The following is a 26,095-nucleotide window of genomic DNA, read 5'->3' as shown; positions in this document are numbered from 1 at the left end:
CCTGAACCTCGAAATGGAGGTGAAGCATTTTTTTATTTTTAGAGATAAAAGATTAAAAGTAAACAAAGCAATGGATGAAGTCATCATTTGAAAATATTATAAATATAGTCAAATGAGAAATTAAAATTAATGGGCAAAAAAATGTCTAAGAGGAAAAATGAAACGACTAAAAGTAATGGATAAATGGGTGAAATCTCTCAAGCATCTAGCATATAACTACCCTTTACATTCATTATTATCTTTATTAATATGCAACCAGGTGTAGAATGTCTGATTTGAAAACTTCTGTATGTGATAACATTAATCAGCATATTCCAGATGTAAGTAAAATAGTGTATGAGCTATAATAATACAAATAAAACTAAATTAAAATAAAATGTATTTCATGTTGACACTCAAGGACATCTATCAATATATTATAAATAAAGACATGAATCATTAAAGTAAGAGAAGAGTTATAATCTGATGAAGTCCTACCTGCGATGTCGATGGCCAGGTCCTTGATGAGATGTCCCACGATGGCGTAGGCGACTCCCACCACCACCACCGCAGCCATGAGCAGATACAGCACCGCCTTGGGCAGCGGGATGAGGTCCTTCACCACGGGCTTGTACTGCCTGTACAGAGGGTCGTCCAGGGACGAGGAGTAGGGGTACGCATGTCCTTCATCGCTGGAGTTCAGCCCGGTGAGATTATAACCATTCATGATGAGGAAGACTATAAACAGGACGCTTCTCCAGACATGACAGAGACGCCTCTCGAAGGAAAACACAGATTCTGCAGAGGAAACAGAAGCTGTCAAACATGTCGGGATCAAATAAAACAGTGAAAGTCATTGAGAACATTTTAAACCTGATTCAGCAGCTGAACGTGTGAATGATTCTTCTTCAGGTTCTGCTGCCGCCGGCTCTGTCCTTGGTGCTGAAGTGCTGAGGGGGTTGTCCGCCGTCTCTCTCTCTCTCTCTCTCTCTCTGCTCAAAACAAGCTTACACGCCGGCGTCGCTCTTCCTTTAATTCCCTGGAGTTACTGAGAAAGTCTCTTCGTGTGGAATCAACCGAGCTCTCTCTGAAGCGCACGGAGCTATTTGTGCTGATCCAGCCTCTTCAGGGTTTGCTTGATGTAAGGTGTGTAACTCTCTGATGAAGTCTGAGACACACACACCACAACAACGCCTCATACACAACAAACTGATATTAAACCAACACAATTCCTCCCGACGCACATGACTTGGGTTGCACATCTATATTAGAGTCAGTCGACGCTGAACTTCTTTATTGTCTTTAATACATTAATACTGCTTGCATGTCCGCAGTAACTTTCTGATCAATTCATCATCTCACGACCGTTGCTCGACCATCACCGAGGTGTTCATGGCCAAAAATTTTGGTCTCATCTGATTCTGTTGCTTCCGTACATTTTCCTCATCCATTTGTGGACGAGGTCGACGCGTGGACTGCACTCAACACCTCGTCACTTTCAGTTAATGTTTGTGAGAATGTCTCTGATTTTACTCATCTCAACTTGCTGTTGGCTTCTATGAGTGTTGTTCATATATTCAAACCTTAGAACAGGATTTACATTACGCAGACCTATTAAGTAATGTATTGGTTCCAATTGTTGAAAAGGATACAACCTGATTTTAACATAACTAAGATATTTTTTGCATTATAACCGTAATAACGTAACAAATTTAAAATATTAGCACTGTATCTGAAAATGAAGGTGATAACCTGCATGTCACTCAATAAATGTCCTTAGCTGATGGGTTAAAAATAGATTTAGATTTAAAGTTACTCACCAGAACGTGCGAATCCTTTAGGTCCAAATATATCCATCCATTGTCTCCTGCTGATCCTGGCTCGGGTCGAGGAGGTCATCCCAGAGGTCCCTCTCCCTCAGCACGCTCTCCAGCTCCTCCTGAGTGATCCCGAGGCGTCCAGAGGCCTGATGGGACATGTAGTCCCTCCAGCGAGTTCTGAGTTTACCCCAGGGTCTCCTCCTCCTCGCTAGATGCTCTAACCTCCCTAACTGCCCCCTGTGAAGGAGCAGCAGTTCTACTACAAGCTCCATCCAGACGTCTGCAGCTCAGCTCCTTCTCGACCACAACAGTCCAAATCTAAAACCACACAAATATAGACTATATCTATACTGGCTGCTGTAGAGTGACAGAATGTTCTCAGGGTCTTTGCAATGACACCTCGAATGGAAACATCCTAAAAAAGGCCTCGTGCCTCGACAGCTTTCTGCCAACAGCTTGTTAATATTTGAGGTGTGGATGCGTCTATAACCTGTAACACAGAGGTTGCATCTCAAATCCCATATAAATCATAATCTGTTGCATATTTGACACCTTGAGGATATAATCCCACACGATTACTGTAAATGTGAAGCCTCCTCATTGTCTGCTGCTAACGAGAGGGGAGGAGTCAGGAGAACACCAGCAGCCTGTTTTCTTCCAAACAATTAATTTCCTCTCACATCACGAGGGAACCATCTCCCCAGCAGCCTCCGTCTGTTTGGGGGGGGGGATTTGTCACAGTGAGTCACATCCACACACTGTGACAAATCACACGCTGAATTGCGAGATGAAAGGCCATTGGTCATTGGAAGGAAAAAGCTATTTCATTATGTAAGCAGCATGTAGGACATGCAGAAGGAGATGGAGAGGATGGAGGTCTTTATCTGTCTGGCAGCACGCCCCCCCCCAAAAACATTTACACTGAAACTGTGTATTGTGAATACGCCAGTTTATTGCACGTTCACATGTTCAATGCCGTCAAACTGCCATAGAATAAAAGGACGTACAGAGTAAAATCCTCGTGTCTTTTCACTGAGATATTCTCAGGATGAAATAACAGCAGGCTTGAAAGTTGAGGCTTCACTTAATTCCTCTGCAGACACTTAAATAACTTTTATTCATATAAAGCACCAATTATGACATCTTAGTGTTTCAGCCCGTAAAGTGCAACAAGTACCAAACTACACAGAGACATCAGTAAATCAGTGTCTGAATTTACACCTCGTTGCTTTAGAATTAGACTTTTAACTTTGCATTCATCAGTAACAAGCAGCAAATCTTGGATCTTGACCTTATTCAAAGTTTTCATTCGTCACTACAGTGAATCCCGATGACGTCCAAACTAATCGAGTGAGAAACAAAGAGTTGGAAAAACACTGTTGTGACAGATATAGAAAAATATCTCTCTTTACAAATCTACATCTGAGTTAATTACACTTCATCAGCTCCGTCACAGGCTGGTTTCTTTCTTTCAAAATAAAAGCACTCCATATATATTTCACCCATTTCCATTATATAGATTATACACTTGATCAAAACTAACTGAAAACAGCTTGTGTCTCGTTACAGAGTTGATGTGTGCGTTACATGTCTGACAGTACGGTCCCGTCGTCGGGGATCAGCAGAGAGTTTGTGTCTATTTGTCCACAGTGAAGGACTGAAGACCTGTGATGGCTCTGCCCAGGATCAGAGCGTGGATATCATGAGTGCCTGAGGACGACAGAGGAGAAGAGTCAAAATCTATATTTATATGAATTCAATGTAAGGGGCAAAATGAACTAAACATGGGTGGGCAGCAGTTGAGAACGTTTTCTGGAGGAATCTGAATTCAAAATGATTGAGGACGCCTTACAGAAATTAGACCTGTGCAGGACTGTGGGTGGAATACAACTGGTGAATATAATCCTTCAGGTGTTCAGAAGCTTTGCAGCAATTCAGCCAAATTAATTTCTCATGACACAATCTGCTCCCCCTCACCTTCGTATGTGTTGACGGCCTCCAGGTTCAACATGTGGCGGATGATGTGGTACTCGTCTGAAATGCCGTTTCCTCCCAGCATGTCTCTGGCCTGCCGGGCGATGTCCAGGGCTTTACCACAGCTGTTCCTCTTCTGCATGGATATCATCTCTGGGGCCGCTCTGTTCACAAAACAGACATTTGCAACCGTTTTCCTCTGGGAGTGAACAGGGCAGGACGTGGTTTTACAGATTCATACACCTCAGGGAAACCATGAAATTACTTTTTGTCATCAATGAGTCTTCCCAGCTGCAGACACGACTGGAGGCCGATGGTTATCTCCGTCAGCATGTCGGCCATTTTCTTCTGCATCAGCTGATTCCTTGCCAGTGGCACGCCGAACTGGATTCTGGTTCAGAGAGTGACGTCACACAGATATCATTTAGTGGATTGAACTCTAACGCAACAAGTGGACAAGTTGTCGTCGGTTTCTTCTGACCTGTCGAGTGTGTACTGACGAGCTGCATGGAAGCAGAACTCTGCAGCACCCAGCGCCCCCCAGGCGATACCATACCGGGCGTTGTTCAAGCAGCCAAAAGGTCCCTGCAAGCAACCAGAGGAGCGAGTTGAGCAATACTTCCTGTGTGTGAAGTGGACTTTGTAATACCACATTCACGACACTTTAACTGCCTCTGTAACCGTCACAGTTTGACTCCGCTCACCCCAAGGCCGGACACTTTGGGGAGCAGGTTCTCCTCGGGAACCTCCACCTCGTCCATGACGATCATGCCGGTGGTCGAGGCTCTCAGGGAGAACTTCCCCTCGATCTTTGGTGTGGAGAAGCCTTTCATACCGCGCTCCAAGATGAAGCCACGGATCTTCCCATCGTCGCATTTGGCCCAGACCACAGCGACGTCTGCCACGGGGGAGTTGGTGATCCTGGAAGTAAAGAGAAGGTGATGGAGACAAGTTATCGTGCACACTGCTGAACACTGATAAACTGTAATGAAGCAGCATGACAGTGGGTACGTTTGGACATTTGTTAACGGAATACATTTTAATAATAATTATATAACAACGCATGTCTTACACCTTCCAAACATAGTTTTATGAAGTTATAAAACTGAGTGAAAATAGAATGAATAGACTCAAACATAAACCTGGTATGTGTGTGCAAGTTTAACTGTGAATAGCTCCACCATGTGGACAACTAACGACATATCGAGTCCAGCAACACAACAAAAACATTTCAACTTTTAAACAGAAAAACTAAATTCTTTATACCAACAATATGTGGTGAAAATACAAACACTATGAAATATAAGTACAAAATATAAGAAATACTATAATATAGTATATAGTGAAAGAAAGAAAGGTCACTAAAAGGTCACTGATGTTTGTTGCTGTTTTCAGATCATTAACTCTTCCTGAACATGACAGTGTAAATACACCTGACCTTATAATCACATGCTTTATGTAACATGTCATTGTTATTCAGATCATCTGTGTTCTCTATCGGTGATGCTGTAGAACTGCATCACACAGGAGATATTCAGTTGTTTGGTTCGTCACATTTCTATCAGTGAAGTTTCATCCGGTTCCTGTCCAATGAGGAGCCGGTGTTCACATCACTTCACACGACTCACCAGGTCTTTGAGCCGGTGAGAGAGTAGGTGCGACTGGTCGGGTTGTACTTGGCTCTGGTTTCCATGCTGCCGGGGTCACTGCCGTGGTTCGGCTCCGTCAAGCCGAAGCAACCGAGGATCTCTCCACGAGCTGGAACAGAGAGAGCGAGGGGGGGGGAATAATAAAACATCTCACACAGGAATAACCGAAAAGCTCAGTCGCTCATCAGAACAGAATCTAAACTGCTGTTGACAGATAAATGTGGTCTTACCAAGCCTGGGGAGGTACTTCTCCTTCTGCTCCTCTGTGCCATAGGCGTTGATGGGGTGCATGACCAGCGACGACTGCACGCTCATGACAGAGCGATAGCCACTGTCCACCCGCTCTACTTCTCTGGCAATCAGACCGTAGGCCACATAGCTGGTCCCAGCACAGCCATAACCTGTAAGTCAGATGCAGGGAGAGGAGTCACAAACAAACAGATACAAGTGAAGTGAACAAAGTCCATTCAAAGAGGCATTTGATTGCGAGACCAGTAGCTGACTATGGAAGTGTTGTGAAACTTTATATCAAGAAGCCAGAATAAACAGACGGCGTCCATTCTGTTGATCTCATCAAAATGATATGTTCATTAATGCATTGAGTAGTGAACAGTGTGCAATGTTCAGACTGACCTTTAATGGTTGGGCCCAGGACGCCCATCTCTCCCATCTCAGACACGATTTCTCTGTGGAAAACTGAGAGAAAAGGACACAACTGTCATGTGAGCAAGTAGTTAGACGGCCGGACTGATTAAACATCATTGAGTAACTCACCTTCGTTTCTGTTTGCCATCAAGATGCGAGGCATGAGTTTCTCTTGGCAGTAGGTGCGGAAGGAGTCCCTGATCATGATCTCCTCCTCCGTCAGCTGACCCTCCAGGTCCAGGCCGTCACGCCAGTTGAACTGGACCTTCGCTGTCACACAATTAGAATGGGAACAATTTAAAAACCTCAAAAAAACAAGTTTGAAATACGTCTTGTTAAGCGATTATATTCCAGAATGTATCACTTACGTGCTTTAGACTTCTGCTCAATCTTCTCTGCATCTGTGAAAATACAAATAAGAACAAACAAGGGAATAAAACGTTGTTTCCCTCCCAGTAGAAAACATTGTTAAAAAGAGAAAGACCTAAAACTATTACACCCCCCTCCCTGCATGTTGTTGTTGTCGTACTCACCTTGTCTGACAGGCGCTGCAGTCGTCTGAGCTCTGGAAGCTGAGATGATGACACATCTCGGAGGACTGACCAGGAGACGACCCACAGCTCTCAATGCCATGATGGGAATTAGTCTGAGAAATAAAAAAACACTAGTTATCTTACTGCAGCTCTCTATCCACCGGGCTCCACCACACGTCTATCAACCGCCAGGAAAACACGAGCTCGTCTTCCTCGCCTCGTTGCACCGTTTACCCTCTGAGACATCACAAGCTACGACTATAGCCTCTATTACAACCCTTTAAAACACATGTCTACATGAACTGCCTTTGAATAAGCGTTTTATTGCTTTATTTATTGTTTTTATTATCATATTGCTTTTAGCCAGACCCTTGTTTCTTTGTGTTATTGCTTTAATTCATCCAACGTCTCTTGCATATATATTCTAAATAGGTAATTGCACTGCATGTGTTTCTATGTCTGTGAAGCACTTTGTAATAACACACATATTAACATTCTGTCTTTTCCTGTTTTATTTAAATATTCTGTTAGTTTTAGATTATCTGGTGTTGACACTGCTCCACAAACTGGTTCTTGTCACTGGGTTGAAAAGCTCCCAGTGGAAAACATGGCTGAGTAACTTTCCCCTCAGATGAACTCTTCACTGTCTCGTCCACTGGAACAACCTTTCGAAGCTAACAGGCTAAGCTAGGCTAGGCTAGGCTAGGCTAACCCAGGTAGACTCCACCGGGGCTACAAGCTAACAGCGCTAGCTCACGCAAGAAGACGTAGTTACGACATATTAACTTGTGTAACTTGCGTGTGACTGTGGAGTAAAAGTAACGTGCGGAGTCTGAGTGTTCGAGTGAAACAGCAGAAACCTCAGCAGCCGCTGTGTGAGGGTCTCTAACCTGTGACGTGCGGCTCCACCGTCCTTCCTCTGTGGACACGTTCCTGTCTGCCTGGCAAAACAAGACCCGACGTCATCACGCACGGCACTCCGAGCGCCAATCAGGTGCCACGTTGAGTGTTACGTCATCGCCGAACCCCCTGCCAGTGATGAAATATTTGTTTCCTGATTATTATGTATTTATAAATAAAGACAATAAATATGAAATCTGCACTATGACCCGTGCTTCTTTATTTTTAACCAATCATTGTTGAGGATCGCGGTCTTTTAAGGACACTTCCGCCACAGGGGAGGATCCTGATTGGCTCATTAGCAGGGGCGTGAAGCTGGAGGAGTTCCCAGAATAAATATAGATACACAATAAAAGTCAGCTCACACTAATCCTTGAAATAAGTTCAGACAAGTCCTCAACACTCATTTACTCTGGATGAATAATATATATATATATTTATATATAACAGCTTTAATTACTTTAGAAACCTAAAAGTTTTATATAACTGGCTTTTCCTCTAAATGGGGTCAACCAGGTAGAGGTCAAATTGTCTTTTTTTCAAATCTCTCCTTAGGTTTTCTGCTTAACACATCTACACCAACAACACCTACAGCATTAGAATTGATCTGGCTAGTGTCGGGTGTCTGCTAGTTTGTAATAACCAAGAAAAACTTAATTTGTTCAAAGGTTTCTGTGACTTTCCGAGGATTCAGACAGTCTGACGCAGAGAATGTGACTTGGCTGCAAATTCACTCAGTAAATCAACATAGTGTGAAGTAAGGGCTTCAAAAAACAGCTGGTGCATCGAACGAATTAGTATTTCTGAGTATATTTTAAAATTGTGATCAATAATACAATAGATAATAATAAATGTAATAATAAAAAGCTAGTAGATCTAGATAGAGTTGGTCAGGGACTCACTCTGAAGGTCTGAACACAGTGTGAAGCATGTTGTGTTTTTGTCTGAAGATGGGTCACCAATCAGCTGTTTACCCCTGAAACTCCACAAGTGTTTTGTGGACTCAAACACTTTTCATTTCTGGGTGAACTATCCCTTTAAACTGAAAGAATCACACTTGGTTGTGACTTAACTCCACCCAGGCTATAAATAAGAGAACAGTAGAATTCAAAGAATCAAAGAATTCATTGTTTTTTCAGTTTGCTTTAATGTCAGTGGTCATAGATCCTTTGATGTTTTAGATTGTTGCACAGGTGAAAGATTTATACGATCTGAAGAGAAACAAGAGAGTGTTTTTGACCTGAACAGATCTACACGTCTTTATGTAGTGATAGTGATAGCGCCACCTACTGCCATGCCAAATAGAGGTAAGCCTTGTTTTTAACTTTAATTCCATTTACAACAAATTTTCACTGTGTGGTCTACACTTGATGGTGTGGACAGAAACACACATGTGCGTTGATGTGGTGCGTGCACATGAATTTCTGATATTATACTTCTTGATATGATCCTGAACATTCAATTGTAAACATGATGATTCACAACACATTGTTGTATTTCTACTTTAACCAGAGTTCAGTAAAGCAGAGGTTGCAGCCTCCGGTGCAGCTTGTGAGCAGCTCAGAGTGCAGAGTCAGACCAGGCCGGGCCAAAGCCTGCGAGCTGAATTATGAATGAATATATTAGCTTTTATAATTGATGTTGTCTTGCATCGCAGTCAGGCCTATCAAAGATATGCTATGTCACTGCTTTGCCGAGAAAAATTCACCGTGAATGGCTGATGATGGACAAACACTAAACAAGACCACGTGTGAATTAATTGGTTATAGAATTTAATTGTACAATTAACCCTAACCCTAATAACTCAGTGAGAGGGCAGAGAAATCTCAAGAGTTTTTTAATTTTAGCTCTGTGAGGAGTTTATTTTGTATTTTATTTTTACTTTAATTTTTGCTCTGAGAGGGGTATAGTTATATTTATTTTTTTTATATTTATATTTATTTCATTTGTATTTTTAATTTTTAATTTTTAATTTTTAAATTTTGGTTTATTTTTATTTCACTTCCATTTTCGCTCTGAGAGGAGTATATATATATATATTTGTTTTTATTTTCATATTTATTTTCATCTTCATTTAATTATAACTCTGTGAGGAGTTAATTTCCCCTTTCACTTTTATTTATCAGTTAACGGGAACGGTTGAAACTCCCGCCCTCCCCCTGCTGATTGGCTCAGCCTGTTGTCAGTCTCGCTGTGCGGCGCTGTGATTGGTCGGCTCCCCGCTCGGGAGGGCTCCTCTCTTTAAACGCTGGAGGTTGTGGATCGGACTCCTCCTCGGGGTGTGAGTCGGACAGAAGCCGAACACGGAGCCAGAACCCCGGCCCGCAGACTATGCTGTAGCCGCGAGAGCAGCTCTGGGTCCCGAAGGCACCTCTGTGTAGAACCATGGAACTGGAGGAGAAACCGAAATATGGTAATTGACTGAAACTTCACTTTCTAAGACACCAGGAGTTCAACTACAACAAAGTTAGCGTCTGTTCTGTTTCCAGCATGTCTCTCGTGTCTGTGGCTTCTTATTCTGCTGATGGCTCCGATGTTATCTGCTCGTCTGCTCCTCACTTCTGAGTGATCAGCAGATGCATCTCATGTTGTGATCATTCAACATGGTGGCTGCTGTGTACTGTCTGCAGTGTCCCAGCTTGTCTGCTGCTTGACCAGTTGCTGCCACATTCCTCAGACTGGTATGGGGATCATGCCCAGCTATGTATAGAGCTGCAGTTATTAGAGAATACCTCCATCCTGTGTGTGTAGTTGTTTATTAGAAAATACCTCCAGCGTGTGAGGAGGGTGTTCATTTGTCACCCACGTCTTAGCAGCCTCATACTAGAAATAAACTTAAAATTACACATAATCTACATTTTACTGAAAGGGCAATCCTTTACTGAATCTGTATCGTTCAGTGCAGTGTCTCTTTATTTGTTTATTTGAAAATTCTTCATTTGTTTGCCTCATTTCTTCAGCATCTCTTGATACATATAGTGTCATTTTGAGAAATATCCTTCATTTCACAACCTACACTTCCTTTGAAGCGTGATCCCTGCATACTGTGTCTGTACCTTCAGTGGTTTTGATTGCTGCTCTTTGTGGGTGTAATTACGCCCTCTGTACCCCTCGTAAACGTGTTTTCACAGTGACACACCCTGGTTGAGACGTGCTGCTCCTTCCTCAGCTGCCCCCTTTTTCCCTGGGAAGTGCATTGAATCAAGATAAATCCGGCAATAAATGATTTACACTGAGAGACAAAGCATGTCTTCGGCGCGTCTTCACACCTTAAAGACCTCGTTGTGGGGTCAAAACAACGATGCACATTTCTGTGATTTGTACTTTTCTGCAGTAACGTGTCGTGCATTACAATGTGGACATGTCCTGAGTCTGTCCCAGGATGTTGACGAGTAGAGATGAGACCTCGACTGTCTGCTGGTTTCCATTATGTGGCTTTAACGTAGTGTTTCCCTCCTCTTCCCCGCACACACGCCCTTTTTTTTCCGCTCTGCCTCCCACATCAGGACTAAACATTACAAACCCTCCACCAGAGGAATTACAGTTGAGTGTTTGCTTGCTTGTAACAGCCAGAATACAGTTTGACTCAATAGGGAGAAGCACGGGAGACAATCCACGAGAAGACGGCGGTAACTCAGCTGCACATTCATGTCAGAAATCACTATGAGCTAAGAGCCCCGGGAAACAGCAAGTGTATTTTGAGAGTCTGGGCGAAACCGGCTAAAAAAAGAAGGCAAAGGCAGAAAATCTTAACCGAGCCGAGGGGGGAGCACTTCAGAGGAAAGTGGAGGCTCTGCCCCAGTTTCACATGTTGGAGTAATTTCAGGCTGCGATTAAATGAAGAAACCTCAATGAGAGGACGTGAAGCAGCCGTGCAGCCCGGCCCTGGTGGAGATCGGGCGTAATTATAAGCCATTTTTAGGAGAGTGGTTTGAAACCAGATCCCGAGTCTCTCTGACCTTTCCTTCATTGCGTGTTTCAGCTACATTTGCAGTTTTTCCTCCTCGCTTCAGTTACTGTACTGAGCCGTATTTACGCACAAACAGCCGAAGACGTCTCCATCATTGCAGCCAATGCGTTTCCACTTAAATGTGCTGTGTGCCCGGGACAACCCAGGCAGCATTGTGTGACCCTGCTAACTGTCTGTGGTCGTGCCAACTTGCCCGCGGAGAGAAAGACAAAGGCGTGTTCAGAGCAGTGCGAGTCTGATTGGTTATTAAGGTCAGGGGAAATGAGCGTGGACAGAGAAGGAGGAGAAGAGAAGACGTGGAGTCAGGACCACCCCAGAGATCTGTCCTCTGTTAGGACCACTTTCCTCTTCTGCTGATCTTGGCTGATCTCATGTCTTCTCACTCATTCTGTCTTATTCCATTTGAATTAGATCTGCGTCTGAGTTCTCCCACCAGAGATAAGGAGATGATGTTCGAGTCAGAAGTGGAAGCAGGAGAGAGGCAGTCACAGATCAAGTTGAGATAAAGTTGTGTGGAAAATTCCACAACGTCAGACGTTTCCGAAACCAGATTTTCTGGTTCAAATGCTCCAAACTTTGTTTCACAGTGAAGTTCAACATCTCACTGTGGATGTTGAAGACAACTCTGATCTATTTTTTTTCATAGATTCGTGTTTGATTCGAGTTGTTTCCTTTGTTACACTCGACACTATAAATAGATCTGGAACTGAGAGACTCCACACCCTCTTACTGTAATGAGACATGGGAGGGAAGGCAGCAGCTGTAAACTGTAGATATCAGACACTTGGACTCGGGGTCATGATATTTTTAATGGCGTGATGCTTTCCTGAGTTTGCTACTGGCCTTCGAACGGATGTGATGAACCCAAACAGGAAGGGAATCTTGTTGTTCTCCTAGAAGGCAATTCATCTATCAGTAAGATGGATTTGAATGTTTTTATAAAACAGCAGCAAGAGCCAAAGAGGTTTTGATTCTGATGCCAGCATTTACAATATCTGTCTGGTATCGGCATGTTCTCAAATATATGTATTGATCCAAAACCACGTCTTTAAAGTATAGAAGTACGGATTTTAGAGCGTTAGCCAGAGTTTGCTAAAATGTCAGCAATTTGGCATAAAGTCAAAGTTCTTCATATCTGAGTCACATTACAAAGACCAGAATGTGAAACTTAAACTTTGACCTTTTTCACAATCGCAGACATTTTGACTTTGTGTGTGTTTCTATGAACCATCACTTCCTCTCCAACACTTTTCCCAGTAGATCCCATTGTCTGTAATGGGTGCCCATGTAAACCCTCATTAGAAAAACACTGACATTTCACAAGTTGTTCCACGAGAGCAAAGTGTCATTTGTTTATCTCCAGGTTGTTTGCTCTGTGGTGATTCACTGGAATTAGCTGAGATCCCGTGGGGAGCTTCCAACAGATTCAAACTATTGCTCACTGTCACTAATACCTCGCTGGGCCGGTTTGAACAGCAGGAGCTGTGTCTTCTGTGTCACTCTCACGTCAGACTATCTGATATCTGGAGCGTCCAGGAAAACATTTACATGATGCAAAACATCAGTGACAGAACAGATGGAAGTTAGAACTACTTGTTGTTGTATTATGGAGCAAGGATGCAGTATAGTTAAGTGAAGAACCCATTAAATGTTGATTTTTTTCTTTATATCATTGATTTCTCAGGGAAGAACTCGACTGTTATTTATGTGTGCGGGCAATTTGGTGCAGATCCAAATAAAAAAGCCGATCTAGTGAGTTTCATGTGGAGACGTTTGGAGGTTTTCCGCTCTCCGAGTTGTGATGTCGTTGCCGTCTAAACAAAAACAAATTCCCCAGAAACTAGTCACGTCTTCTCTGTGAAAAAGCTTTTTGTTTAGGAAACTACTGCCATAGCAATATACTCCTGATGGGAATTGGTACATGCATCAGTAACATTGGCCATGAAACAGGAATAAAACTTGTGGAAACCTTCAGTTTTTCCGCATCGGGGGGGAAAAGAGGGACAGAAATTGGCATCTGCAGCCTCTGTGGAGTCTTTGTTGAAATTTGAATTCACTGGAAACTCTCTGATTAGCCTTTGGCTGTTCAGTACAGAAAGAACTGGGAGCTGGAAAGTTGTTCTGTCTGCTCTGAGGTCTCAGTGCAATACAGCCGTGTCCCCACAAGATGGGAGAAAACACGCTGAGGCGAGGAGACCTGCTCGGATCCTTTTTCTTCTGCTCCACACGGCTGTTTAATTGCAATTAGTCAACACATCGCACAGTTGTAATTATTTTTAAGCCGAATAGTTGGAGCTGTCACTTCCTGCAGGTGATGATATCTGCAGCCATGAACAACCTGCACACCTGAATCCAATCTGTCCTCCTCCATGACACACAAAACACCCAGGAGAGAGAATTCCTCCTTGTTTTCTCCAAACACATGTTTTAGATAACAGCTACACAACCTCCTCGTACACAACAGCAGTCCCTCCCTCTCTCCTCAGAGTCCACGTCTCTCTCCCTGCAGATCACTTCGCTCTCCAGTTTTTTAGACAGACACTAAAGAGGAAAACCTCCCGGGAGCGTGGGAGGAGACAGAGGGAGATGCACAGGTGGAGCACAGATTGCAAAGAGGCAGTTGTTTCAGAGTAAAAGCAGAAAGGGGGAGGGGGGGGAGGCCGAGGTGGAGCTTTGCTGGCTGCCCTGGGCTCGCAGCTATTCACCGACAGGTTGGACTGGTTTCTCCTCCTCAATACCTGAGTCTCTGGTGGCTCTCGCTCATTTGAACCAGCTCACAGGGAGGAGGCAGTGAAGAGGGGAAGTGGCTGTGAAGGGTTCTCTGTGCATTTCAACCAGTTTCACCATGCCTGAGGAAGAAGAATATTTTGGAAAGAATGGTAACTCTTTTATTTTACTGTTTTTATATAGATTTGCAGCTGTTTTCTCATCCATAGTCACATCAAATGGCTCAATCTTTACACTTCTGTGTTTTAACTGCATGGAAAGAATCTGTGTGGTAAGGTGTGTGTTGTGAGTGAAACTGGAGCAGCAGCAGTATCAGCATGTCAACACTGAGGTGGGAATGGGTGTGTGTCTGGTCTGTGTGTGTGTGTGTGTGTGTGTGTGTGTGTGTGTGTGTGTACGCGCGGAGCCTCTGATTGTACAGGTGTGTGAACGCAGGGAGCTGCTTTTATCAGTGTTTGTTCAAATGTTTGTGAGCCGTGTGTTGGTCCTGACTCAGCAGGCGAGCAAACCTTTTCTTCTGAAGGTAGAAACGCTTCCGTCGGCCGGACACCAGCTCCTGCAGCTGCACACAAGTTAACAAGGCCTCAGTCGACCTCACCCCTCTGTAACTCATTGGTTTGGACTTGTGCAAATTAATCTCAAGTTTATATCTAATCAGTTAAAGCCATGTCTTGTCACAGACACTGAGCTGGATTTCTGAAAAACAAAGCTTGTGCTCCCTGTGACCTCTGAGAGCTCGTCTACTAAACGCTTGCCACAGCATTATCCCGCTCGCCACATACATAATTAATATGCAAAGACGCCACAGAGAATATCACAGTCCCGTATAGATGCTTAAGGTTTGGCAAGTTCGTTTCTACAGCAGCGTTCAGATACACTGCTTTACTAAGGTGTAGGACTACATTCAAATGAGACATTGAAAAGGATGAGACACAGAAGGAGTCAGGATCCGATGAGAAATGCTACACAAATACAAGATGGAGGGTTTGAGGTTTTCACCCCTGTCTGTCTGTCTGTCTGTCTCTCTGTCCCTCTGTCCGTCCGTCTGTCCCTCTGTCTGTCCCTCTGTCTGTCTGCTGGTTGGTATGTTTTATTTAAAGCAAGATTACACAACAACTACTGAACAGACTTCCACGAAATTTGGTGCAAGGATGTGGAGCGAGTCAGGGAGGAGCTCTTTAGGTTTTTGGAGCTGTTTTCCACGGGAGTAATTCATGAATCACGGCTGGAGAAAAATCTGACACATTCAGGGGACTCGTATCTATGAGTGTGTGAAATTTGGTGTAGTTTGGGAATTTGGACGCCTTGTTGGACGTACACTATTCTAGTTTTGTATATAACATTATTTTTAGGCTACAGGGGTGATGATGTGCAGCCTTTTAATCTGTCTAGCGTTTGTTTGCTTGGCTTTTATAGCTGCAAGATGAATTTGCATAGAAAACTAAAACTGAGCTTCCTGCCTCAGACCCACTGACCTCAGATAACCTGCAGCGAACTAAACTGTGTCCCTGATCCTGATGGTCAGAACTCACAGTGACACCGTGGTACGTCCTGAGAACAACAACCGTATACAAGCAGTGGATGTTTTGGGGTTTGTTAAATCGTGTTTTTAGTTTGTACTTCATGAATTTGAAGGAGGCCTTGTTTTCTCAACCTATATAGTAACTTTCACACGTACAAAAATGTAAGTTGGCTCATTTTCAGTGACTGTTTTTGGCATAAAACTCAAATCCTGACATAATAAAATGAACTTCCATAAATAACTTACACCCCTCTAGTGGCTGTGGATGTTGGTTTGGCTTTGTCTGCTCTTTGGCTCAGTCACCAGAGAGGAATTTGTCCGGTTGCCAGGCGTCTTTGCCTGAAGGGAGAAGTCCTCTAACAGGAGAATGGGAGGAAAAGAGGGGGCGTAATGTTTCTTAACGTTAAATCCTCCCTCCCTCTAAAAATTGGAGCGGGGGTTGAAGGTGCATCTCCGCTTTTTAAAGATGTTGTGTTTCCTGAACATCTCTGAAGAGCTCCCACCACCGAGCCATGTTTCCAGGAGTCGGGGTGCTAAGGGTGCACTGACTGATGACTTCTTTCTTTTAATGCAGGGGAGCCAAGAAAGTTTGACCCGACCTTCAAGGGCCCGATCCACAACAGGTGAGACTAGAGATGTGATTTCCAACCCTGGTTATAAGAGCGTGAACATGAACACCCAACACAAACGTCTGCTCCCCTTTCAGAGGCTGCACAGACATCGTGTGCTGCGTCCTCTTCAGCATCGCCATCCTGGGTTATGTCGCAGTGGGAATACTCGGTAAGGAAACCCACCTTTTACAAAAAGAGATACGAAAACACACACACAACCTTTTGATGACCTTTGAATTTATACTGTCGTGCCAACAGCCTGGTCACAGGGGGACCCCAGGAAGGTGATCTACCCCACAGACAGTCGGGGCCAGTTCTGTGGGCAGGCCGGCACCAAGCTCGAGTGAGTTGCTTTTCCATTTATAGGTCTGACTATGCATGGTGCGCTCATGGACATTTTCTTCTTTGAGAACACACACACACAGACACACACACACACACACACACACACACACGGTACATTAAAGTTTAAACTGCAAATCCATCTACATTAAAACACGTAATAGAATTCCAGTCCACCATGTTTTATTCACCAAATGGTTTCCGCTGTCTTTCCTTCGTCAGGGTCGATACAAACCACTGTTGAGTCCATTCTTCTCACTTCTGTGATGTTTGTATCACCATTGGGTATTTTGTCATAGAAAGAAAAAGATGATGATGATGGTCTGTTGTTGATTCACCAGTAACAAACCCAAACTCCCCCCTAATAGAGGCAAGATGGCAAAAACATGCGTATGCAGCCTGGCAGAACCTCATGTCTGTTTTTTCCCTCTGTCGAACAGAAACAAGCGAGACTTGTTCTACTTCAACATCATGAAGTGTGCCAGCCCCATGGTGCTGCTGGAGTTCCAGTGTCCCACCACACAGGTGTGAGCTCCACTCCTTTCCACCCGTGTGATCTTCTCTGCTTATGTTAAACTATTGTTGTATCTAATGCCATGAATGTTTTTTAGTAACGAGGGGGTTGTTAAAAAGAAGTAAATCATGATCTAATTACCTCCACTGCATCCTACATCTACGTCTGGTTATGTTTATCCGTTAAACTAATTTATGAACATGGGGAAATGCACGATTAACGATAAGTGACTCGATAATGTCGAGTACTCGTAGTTAAAGCCGCGAAGTGCTGATGAAGCAAACTGCGCTGTCTGTCGGAAGTCTTTCAAAGTTGAGACAACGAGAAGTAAAAAAATATCTAATAGTGTTTCCCGTTAAATACATAGACTGTGGCAGACCCACATATTTAAATTTGTCCTGCCACAGTTTCATGTTGAACCAAAACCAACTTGACACTTGTCATAATAACGTCAGAGCTCTCTAACTTGGTGCTGTGCTGTGCAGTGTTATTTGCAGCAAACGTTTTCACACTTGTTGAATGCTGGAGACGCCCCTTGTAACAGGAAATGATACAAAGTGTGTGTCCCCCGCGGGTGTCCTAGTCAGAAGTGGGACACAAAATGGACATCACTCATAATTATTTATCTCATTCCACAACCTGCTTTATCTTTTGGCACTGTGGTAGAACGGTGTCCGCCAGCAGCACCGTGTGTTTCAGTCTGATCACTGACTGCTTCAAGTTTACTTTCTCAGTTGGAACAGACTCAAAACCTGCTTTTAATTAGCATGTTTTCATGGAAGTGGAGAAAAAAAAGCTGCTGCTTTTGTTTTCTTCCTGTTTCACAAAGACCAAACTGAGTGTTGGCATTCGTTCTCTCTGCTCTGCTGCTTGTATTGTCTGAACCCATGACCACTGATTTCTCTCCCTGCACTCGATGTGAACGCCGCCTCCCGTTCAGATGTGTGTGGAGAAGTGTCCCGACAAGTTCATGACCTTAGTCAAAGCCTACAGCAACAAAAAGGACTTTGAGTACTACAAGAAATTCTGCCAGGACGGCGTGACAAACAGGATGGTGAGTTTAAAGCTGCGATGCTTCTTTCTAATGTCTCGATTCCCTCACTTTGTTTTGATCATCCACGTATACTGTGTTTCAGGGTATTCCAGAAATCCTCCGGTTAGACCTCTGTCCTGCCATGCTGATGCCGAGCAAGCCCTGTGAGTGGGATCCCACGAAACACATCATCTAAAGCTTACGATAGAACAAGAAAAGTAAAATGAAATTTAATATGAACAGCAGGTTAAGATTAAATATGATAAAATCATTCGGTAAAGAGCTTTTCATTAAATACACAAGAGTATAGGGGGATGTTGTGGATCTGTACTCACCCAGTGTCTCTATAAAAAGCTGTAATTTCTCCCACTCGTCCTCCAGTCACACGCAGGTGTTTCCCAGCCTTGGGTCAGAAGGGCGGGGTGATAACTGTGGGAAACAGCTCCCACTTCGAAGATGGAAGTGGGAAAATTCGAGATGCCAAGGACCTGTTGGACGGAGTCAAGTGAGTCCATCTCTGCAGTTATTGTGACACGACTGCTTCGAGTGTCACGGCGTGAAATGAGCGTTGACCCGTCTGAACCTGCCACTTTCTATTTTTACAAATATCGCTTAGAGGAATTTCACGGTGCTCGAGCTGATAAACACAAGAATCTCTCTGCAGGAACGCCACCGTGGTTATTGAGGCTCGTCAGGTGGTCATGAAGATCTTTGAGGATTACACACAGTCCTGGTACTGGATTCTCATGTAAGACGCTCACTTTGATCCAGTTGTTTGTACAGAAAGAACATGGGCTGGTGTTACTGCTCCCTCTCACCCTCCCTTCTCACGCCCCCTCCTCTCTCTCTCTCTCCAGAGGCTTGGTTATTGCCATGCTCCTCAGCCTGCTCTTCATCATCCTCCTGCGCTTCCTGGCCGGCATCATGGTCTGGGTCATGATTGTGTTGGTGATACTGGTGATAGGATACGGTAAGAACAGTAGATCATCGTTATCTCTGCCATGCTCGGGGAGCCTGTTCCAAAAAGGTGGTTCAGCAAACCTTCCAACTTGAGAATGCTGAGACAGGAATTCAAAGAAGTCTCTGTAAGAGTTTCCACTCAAACTAATCCTCAATCTGCACGTCTTCGAGCTGTGGGAGGAAGCCAGAGGACCTGGAGAAAACCCAGAGCAAGCCAAATCCACACAGAAAGACCCCGGGGCTGAACCGGCAACCTTGTCATTACAGTTTTTAAAAAAAAACCAATATCTCTGTTTGGTGCTCAGGTATCTTCCACTGCTCCATGGAGTACGTTGCCCTGAAGGGAGAGCCAGGCTCTAACGTGACCCTCCAGGATCTGGGCTTCCAGACGGACTTCACCGTCTACCTGCAGATCAGACAGACCTGGCTGGCCTTCAGTCAGTGCACAGCACATTTCACACACACCAACACGTTGCTGTAAAATGAAGACATCCACATGATCCCTCCCTCTGTCGTTCTACTTCTTCAGTCATTATCCTGGCCATTGTGGAAGTCATCATCATCCTGCTGCTCATCTTCCTCAGGAAAAGGATCCTCATCGCCATCGCTCTCATCAAAGAAGCCAGCAGGTCAGACAGAGGATAAGATTCGTTTTCTGTTTTTGATTGTGTTGTGTGTGACCACCAGTGACACTGTTGTGTTTACAGAGCCATTGGTCACGTGATGTGTTCCCTCTTCTACCCGCTCTTCACCTTCCTCCTCCTGGCCATCGTCATCGCCTACTGGGCCGTCACTGCTGTGTATCCTTTCACTTCCCAGTCGATCTTATCAGGAGGAATCTAGAGTTTTGATTGATGTTTGTATTTATTGTCAAAATGTCCCAGTGATCGTGATCCTTGACAGAACTGATCAGTTTCCTGTCTACCTCAAACGAACCCATCTACAAAGTTTTCAACGAGACGGCGTGTGAACACACGAGGACAATTTGTGAGCCGGCCGTAAGTTTCTAATTTTACAGCATCTTTATAGATTTATTTTCGTGCACATTTATGTTTACATCATTAAATCTCCTGTGTAAACAATCTCTCCGTCCAACCTGCTCAGAACTACTCGACCAGTTCGATGAAAACCCAGTGTCCCGACTCCCAGTGCCTCTTTGCGTTTTACGGCGGGGAGACGATTTACCACAAATACCTGATCGTCCTTCAGTTCTACAACGTCTTCCTCTTCTTCTGGTGCGCCAACTTCGTCATCGGCCTGGGACAGATGACGCTCGCCGGAGCCTTTTCCTCGTACTACTGGGCCTCGGTGAAGCCGGACGACATGCCGGCCTTCCCAGTGTTCTCCTCCCTCGGGAGATCTCTCAGGTGTGTGTGTGGAGGAAGCTGTGGTTCACTTACACTTATCTTTCTTTATTTAATTTCTTTATTTATCTTGTCTTTCTTTCTGTCTTTTCGTTCATTTATTTTATTACTTTAGTTCGTTCCTTACTGAGCCGTTGTGTCTTTGCCTCGTTCTAGGTATCACACTGGAAGTCTGGCGTTCGGCTCTCTCATTCTCTCCATCATTCAGATCATCCGGGTTTTCCTGGAGTATCTGGACCACAAGCTCAAAGGTGTTTTACTTTTTCTGGATCAACATTAATTAATCAAAACACAAAACTTAGTTTGTACAACGTCAGTGACGGAAATGAGCTGCAGTTTTATTGCACCATGTTTCCCTCTGGAGGTTTATTTATTGAAGAGTAACGATTTGAAAAACTCCTTATTCAAGTAACTGTCTCTTTATTTCTTTATATTTGTGTTTGGTTATAACTTTGAAAACTTGTTTGTTCCACTGTTTTTTTAAATGCTCACTTATCATTGACTCGTTCACAGGAACCCACAATAAGTTCACCAAGTTCCTGTTGTGCTGTCTGAAGTGCTGCTTCTGGTGTCTGGAGAAATGCATCAAGTTCCTCAACAGAAATGCCTACATCATGGTGTGTGTCTGTTTATCTGTATTTCACTGAACTCCGCCCTCTTCATAAAAACTGATCCACACTGTGATGTTCATAATGCGGCAATATTCAGATGTAATGAGTCCATTTTGTCTCTAGGTGGCAATTTACGGCAAAAACTTCTGTGCCTCAGCCAAAGATGCCTTCTTCCTCCTCATGAGGAACATGATCAGGTGAGTGTTACTGTATAAGTTTACACAAAACAAATATAATGTGTGTTATTTGTGTAACAATCTCATTTTATTTTTTAATAAAGAGTGGCTGTCTTGGATAAAGTGACAGATTTCCTCCTGTTTTTGGGCAAACTGCTCATCGTTGGACTCGTGGGTGAGTTTGGTTATTTCCTCCTCGTTCCTAATGCCGACTGGAGGAGGATCCGTTGTCTGACGAGAGCTTTGCTTCCCCAGGGGTCTTTGCCTTCTTCTTCTTCTCTGGGAGAGTGGCGGCCTTTGAGAACACAGCACCCAATCTCCACTATTACTGGGTGCCCATCCTGGTGAGTCATACAGTCCCTTTTGTTCTATTGCTGTAAATTCCAGTTTTCCCAGCTTTGTTTTGGTTCTGATGCGTGTTGGTATTGTTCGTGTCCTCCCCAGACTGTGGTGGTCGGCTCGTACCTCATCGCCAACGGCTTCTTCAGCGTGTACGCCATGTGTGTGGACACTCTGTTCCTCTGTTTCTGTGAGTAGCCCCACTCAGCAGTTCTAACACATAATCTGCACCAGTGTCAGACGGAGTTTACACATAAGAACCAACATGTCAGACGAGCTGTGTTGAAGAAAGGGACGGATCAGTCACTGATGGAAGTTTAACAATGACTCAGAGCTTTTCTCACTTCATGAATCCTCACTTTGCTTTCGGTGATGGTGCTGTCTCTAATTTCTAAAAATTGCATGAATGTGGTTTCTCAGAATTTCGCCACCATTTCAAAATAACAGCCTGTGGCTTTACAGTGGGTTAAACTGGGGCAACGGCTGCTGCTTGGTTTCAAGCTGACTCTATTCACAATCTAAAGTGCTTATCGGTGCCTTTGCTTGCTTACTTTTTGACTTTCTCTCTCTTTTTGTCTCGCCCTTCCTTTTCTCACTTCCCACAATTCACCTCCCTCCTCCCCCTACTGGCCCTTTTTATATACTAACCTTCTGTTCCACCCATTAACACGTACGAATACACACACTCGCGCACGATAAGGCGAAGACCTGGAGCGCAATGACGGGTCAGCCGCGAGGCCTTATTACATGTCGTCAACCCTTCACGAGATTCTGTGGAAGAACAAGGCCGAGGATCCGCCCTCGTCTTCGTCTCTGCAACGAGACGAAGAAGACGTCCAGATGACAGAGCGGCACACTAAAGAGGAGGACGCTGCTTCTTAGAGGAGTTCTCATAGAATGATTGTTCACTGAAAACCCGACACCTTTTCAAACGGCTGTAGTTGAACCCTGAAATGTTAGAGGAGCTGGTACTTTGTTGTTGCCCAATGGGGAAAATTAAAAATGTTGCACTAAACAGAAGACGATGCCTTAAAGTGGCCGGGTTCGTTCACAACTGACTGGTTCCCTTTAACTTTACTGTCCTTCAACACGAGGAAACGTTGGACATGAGATGTTATGAATATTGTTTTTTCCTGATTGACTATTCACTAGTCTCCAGACAGTATTTGTCCAATCAGAGCTGAGCAACCGTAACCAGCTGGTCTGTGAAGCTGCTGGTTTCTAAACGTGGTGAAGCTGTGTGGCAGCAAAATGTTGAAAGATTTCAAAGATTTGAAAAAGAAAAGCTTGAAGCCACAGTGATTTAGCGAATGGTCAATCGGACGTCAAGCATGTCTCCTGAAAGGAGCTCTTTAAAGTGTACGTGTGAATATTACACATTCTCAACCTGCTGCATGAAGTGATGACGTGATGGTTTCCTACTGGGACGCGATTAAGTGGATTAGAAACTTTCTCCTGTTGGTTCGTGGTCGTTTTGAATGCGACGGACAAACTGCTTCACTGAATAACTGATATTTCTAAACCTTTTTTTTTTTTAGTCCTTCCACTGCCACTGGCCAAACGGAAACTTGAAGCCGTTCATGTGCCTGAGTTGTTAAAGTTGGTCTGTTTGTACTTTAGTGTTTATGGACACGGAAGAAAAGACATGACCATCAGTGCTAATCCTCAAAATGCTGTTCTATCAATGCACTTTAACTTCTGTTCACATGCGTTTCTGTACTAGTGAATATTTTTTAATCTGTGTAGATTTTTATCTTCAGTGTTTGCTTTGAAGTCTTTGTTGCACAAAACAGGATTTTAACTTGAATAGATGCACGTTTGCGACAAATGTACGGATTCAATTTACAGTTATTGCCTTTTTTCTACTGAAGCCAATTAAATGTTCCTCTGACTTCCTCAGGTTTACTGGTATGAATATTTCATATATTACATATTTAAACATCTGCAGAACACAAAATATGGTGCTTCAGAGTTTGAAATGAAAAACTGTGGCTGTAATAAACCTTCATTTAATGTTGTTTCTGTCTGAACTCGTTCCAGTGGAGGACCTGGAGAGGAACGACGGCAGCGCAGAGCGGCCCTACCTGATGCCCGAGAGCCTCCGCAAAGTCCTGAACAAGAGGAACAAGGCGCAGCCGGCGGAGTAGAGCGCGCCCTGCGACAGCGTGAGCCTCAAACCGACTGTGGTGACTCAGCGGGGACAGCAGGTTGGACGAGAGTCAGTCCCCAGGACGCCTGCAGGGGGACAATCACATGTGTCATCCACCGTTAACTTTTGTTTTTATACCAAATGTGCTTCAGTCCAACGTGTGGCGTCTCGCCTGGATCTCAAAACGGGTTCTCATTCCCACGTATTGTGGGTTTTTAAGATTTTGGAGCGAAGTTAAAATCTCCCAAAAACATTTTAAGTGTGTTGTAAATTTTTAAAAATCAAATATATATGGTTTAATGAGTATGGTTTTATTTTTAATATTTGCACGTTACATATAAAAGTAAGGTTATCTATTAAAGTTGTTTTAAGAAAGTGCTTTAATCTCAGCTTTATTTTGTTTTTATAATGTGTAATCTTATGCAATATCTGAATAACTAACTTTATTGTTACCAAAGCCATTACGCTGCCAGTCAGGCATATCGTAGTCAAAGCCTTTTCTACATTCATACACGTTCATGTATCTGATGATGATGATGCTGTGCAATTTGTTTTTTATTATCAACCATATGGAGAGATTTATAAGAAGGAACAAAAGCAAATGTATTATACTTTTAACTCATATTTGTGGAGTTGGATTGAGAGTTTTTGGAATAAAACATAGTTTTGTACATATTTGTGAGAAACTATTAGTTGTGTCTTTGCTCTTTTGTCCTGAAACCAACAACAAACCCTGTGAGTCCGACCTCCACGGATCCCTGAGGCACATATCCACAACTGAAAGTAAGAGCTTTTGAAAATTGTGGTTCTTATTTTAAATTGAACACAAAGTAGAAATAGATTGGAGGAAATCAAATCTGTTTAATTTCAGCATGTAAAATAATGTTTTCATACATTGATCACAGATATTCTCTGTCGTCAACACTACACATTGGTCAGTTGGAAGCACTTTAAACATTCAGAGCCACACACACACACTAATTCACCTCTTTGTCCCTGTGACCCACTTTTTAACAACACTCAGCCATAGTGTTGTGGCTGCTGTTCTACTTGTGACCACGAGGTGGCGCACAGCAGCTGAACCAGTTCACAGTCAGTTCAGAAGCTGCTGTAATTCTGTCTTTATGGAAGTGTCACCTGACGCCTACAGGACAGTTTACGATTATCATCATGTTTCATATCATCATCACTGTCACTGAATCTTTGCCAAACAGATCAGGTGGCGACTCTGGGAGATTTAGTGTCCCCTGAGGATACACAACTGAATCCTGACTGTAGGGAGACGAAGCTGTTTCCACTCAGAAACCTACACAACCACTGACACTCTGAGTAAATGTTGTCTGATGAGTTCATGTCCTATTTCCTACTAGTGAGACTACTGCCACAAATACTATGAAGTACTCATACTGTGTACTTTTTCTGTAACCCTCTGTCAGAAGGACAAAGCCTCTTATCCAGAGATAACACTCAGATTCCTCACGGCGGTGAAACCATGGTCCCACGGCCCCTTACATTGTTAATGATATTACATAATAGTTCAACATATTGACCATAGCTGCTTAGTGCAGAACTGAATCTTTAAGAATCTTGGAAGATCAATGACGGCCGTTTAGGGAGATCACAGGTCATATCAAAGAATCAAAGGTATGACCATTTTAAGATTAAAGCCAATTGGTACTTCAAAGCACGGTCCACTATATACTGTATCGAGCCATTTTCCAGCATTCACTCACTCTGTGCTTTACCTTTGGTTCGTTCATCACTTCACTGCAATCCACAACAGATCTTCAACAACTTTCTTCCACAAGGTGTCTTCATCTCACAGCACCATGCCCAGGAGAGACAACCGACCACAAAGGAAGAAGTTTAAAGCCTCTTCCCATCAGGACCTTCCAAGTTGTGATGGACCAGAAGCTCCACCTGACTACGTGATCCCCGACCAGCAGGAAGCAGAGAAAGAAGGACAGAAAATCCATCAGGGGGAGGATGGTTGGATGAAGCGGTTTCTGGTGAACATGGAGAAGAAGTCCACTTCTGAATATGAGAATGAGACCGTCTCAAGAAATGGGATGGACGTCTCCAACCTCAGTGAGGAGCATCAACCAGCAGAAAGCAGACTAGTTGATGGAGCAGCTCCGACTGAGGGACGCAGAGATCTCGAGCCCAAAGGAGCAGCAGGAGGAGGAGGAGGATCTGTCTGAGGAGAAGAAGTATGAGGAGGAGAACCTCTCTCAAAGTCTACATTTATTTTAACTGAATTTATATGATTACAATGCT

General features: G+C 43.7%; 2 protein-coding genes across 6 annotated transcripts; one reads left to right on the top strand and one right to left on the bottom strand.

Annotated features, from left to right (window-relative positions):
* Nucleotides 1–2,731: 2,731 nt before the first annotated feature.
* LOC118123934 (glutaryl-CoA dehydrogenase, mitochondrial) lies at nt 2,732–7,630 on the bottom strand. 2 transcript variants are annotated; one of them, XM_035181649.2, is made up of 12 exons: nt 7,491–7,630; nt 6,601–6,713; nt 6,436–6,468; nt 6,197–6,337; nt 6,056–6,118; nt 5,653–5,823; nt 5,402–5,531; nt 4,478–4,694; nt 4,255–4,358; nt 4,039–4,164; nt 3,777–3,937; nt 2,732–3,509 (listed from the first exon to the last, which is right to left on the bottom strand). In XM_035181649.2, exons 2-12 carry the CDS (start codon nt 6,698–6,700, stop codon nt 3,436–3,438), a joined length of 1,320 nt encoding a protein of 439 aa, XP_035037540.2. In that variant the 5' UTR covers nt 6,701–6,713; nt 7,491–7,630; the 3' UTR covers nt 2,732–3,435. The 2 variants fall into 2 exon arrangements, with proteins under 2 accessions (XP_035037540.2, XP_047199725.1); XM_047343769.1 differs by lacking the exon at nt 7,491–7,630 and adding an exon at nt 7,461–7,484.
* A 2,113-nt stretch (nt 7,631–9,743) lies between these two features.
* LOC118123930 (choline transporter-like protein 2) lies at nt 9,744–24,507 on the top strand. 4 transcript variants are annotated; one of them, XM_035181641.2, is made up of 22 exons: nt 9,744–9,913; nt 16,294–16,342; nt 16,426–16,499; nt 16,589–16,673; nt 17,113–17,197; nt 18,127–18,240; nt 18,323–18,383; nt 18,601–18,724; nt 18,884–18,967; nt 19,077–19,189; nt 19,485–19,616; nt 19,709–19,808; nt 19,887–19,979; nt 20,093–20,177; nt 20,284–20,546; nt 20,700–20,794; nt 21,057–21,160; nt 21,278–21,351; nt 21,435–21,505; nt 21,586–21,674; nt 21,775–21,859; nt 22,370–23,564. In XM_035181641.2, exons 1-22 carry the CDS (start codon nt 9,886–9,888, stop codon nt 22,549–22,551), a joined length of 2,190 nt encoding a protein of 729 aa, XP_035037532.1. In that variant the 5' UTR covers nt 9,744–9,885; the 3' UTR covers nt 22,552–23,564. The 4 variants fall into 4 exon arrangements, with proteins under 4 accessions (XP_035037532.1, XP_035037534.1, XP_035037531.1 ...); XM_035181643.2 differs by lacking the exon at nt 22,370–23,564 and adding an exon at nt 23,710–24,507 and having other exon boundaries at nt 9,745–9,913; XM_035181640.2 differs by lacking the exon at nt 9,744–9,913 and adding an exon at nt 13,742–14,349.
* The last annotated feature ends 1,588 nt before the right edge of the window (nt 24,508–26,095 follow it).

This window comes from Hippoglossus stenolepis, chromosome 16, assembly GCF_022539355.2.
Source record: "Hippoglossus stenolepis isolate QCI-W04-F060 chromosome 16, HSTE1.2, whole genome shotgun sequence".
Classification (NCBI taxonomy): domain Eukaryota; kingdom Metazoa; phylum Chordata; class Actinopteri; order Pleuronectiformes; family Pleuronectidae; genus Hippoglossus; species Hippoglossus stenolepis.
Note: the sequence above shows the minus strand (reverse complement) of the source record. Positions and strands in the feature narration are given on the sequence as shown.

Excerpts from the sequence above, each read along its gene's own strand:
- LOC118123934 (XM_035181649.2), bottom strand. The coding sequence starts at position 6,700 with ATGGCATTGAGAGCTGTGGGTCGTCTCCTGGTCAGTCCTCCGAGATGT. Across the intron at positions 6,338-6,435 it reads TGAGCAGAAGTCTAAAGCAC|CGAAGGTCCAGTTCAACTGG; the intron begins GTAAGTGATACA and ends ATTGTGTGACAG. Across the intron at positions 3,510-3,776 it reads GGCCGTCAACACATACGAAG|GCACTCATGATATCCACGCT; the intron begins GTGAGGGGGAGC and ends TGTCGTCCTCAG.
- LOC118123930 (XM_035181640.2), top strand. The coding sequence starts at position 14,316 with ATGCCTGAGGAAGAAGAATATTTTGGAAAGAATG. Across the intron at positions 14,350-16,293 it reads AGAATATTTTGGAAAGAATG|GGGAGCCAAGAAAGTTTGAC; the intron begins GTAACTCTTTTA and ends CTTTTAATGCAG. Across the intron at positions 19,980-20,092 it reads TACTGGGCCGTCACTGCTGT|TTTCCTGTCTACCTCAAACG; the intron begins GTATCCTTTCAC and ends AGAACTGATCAG.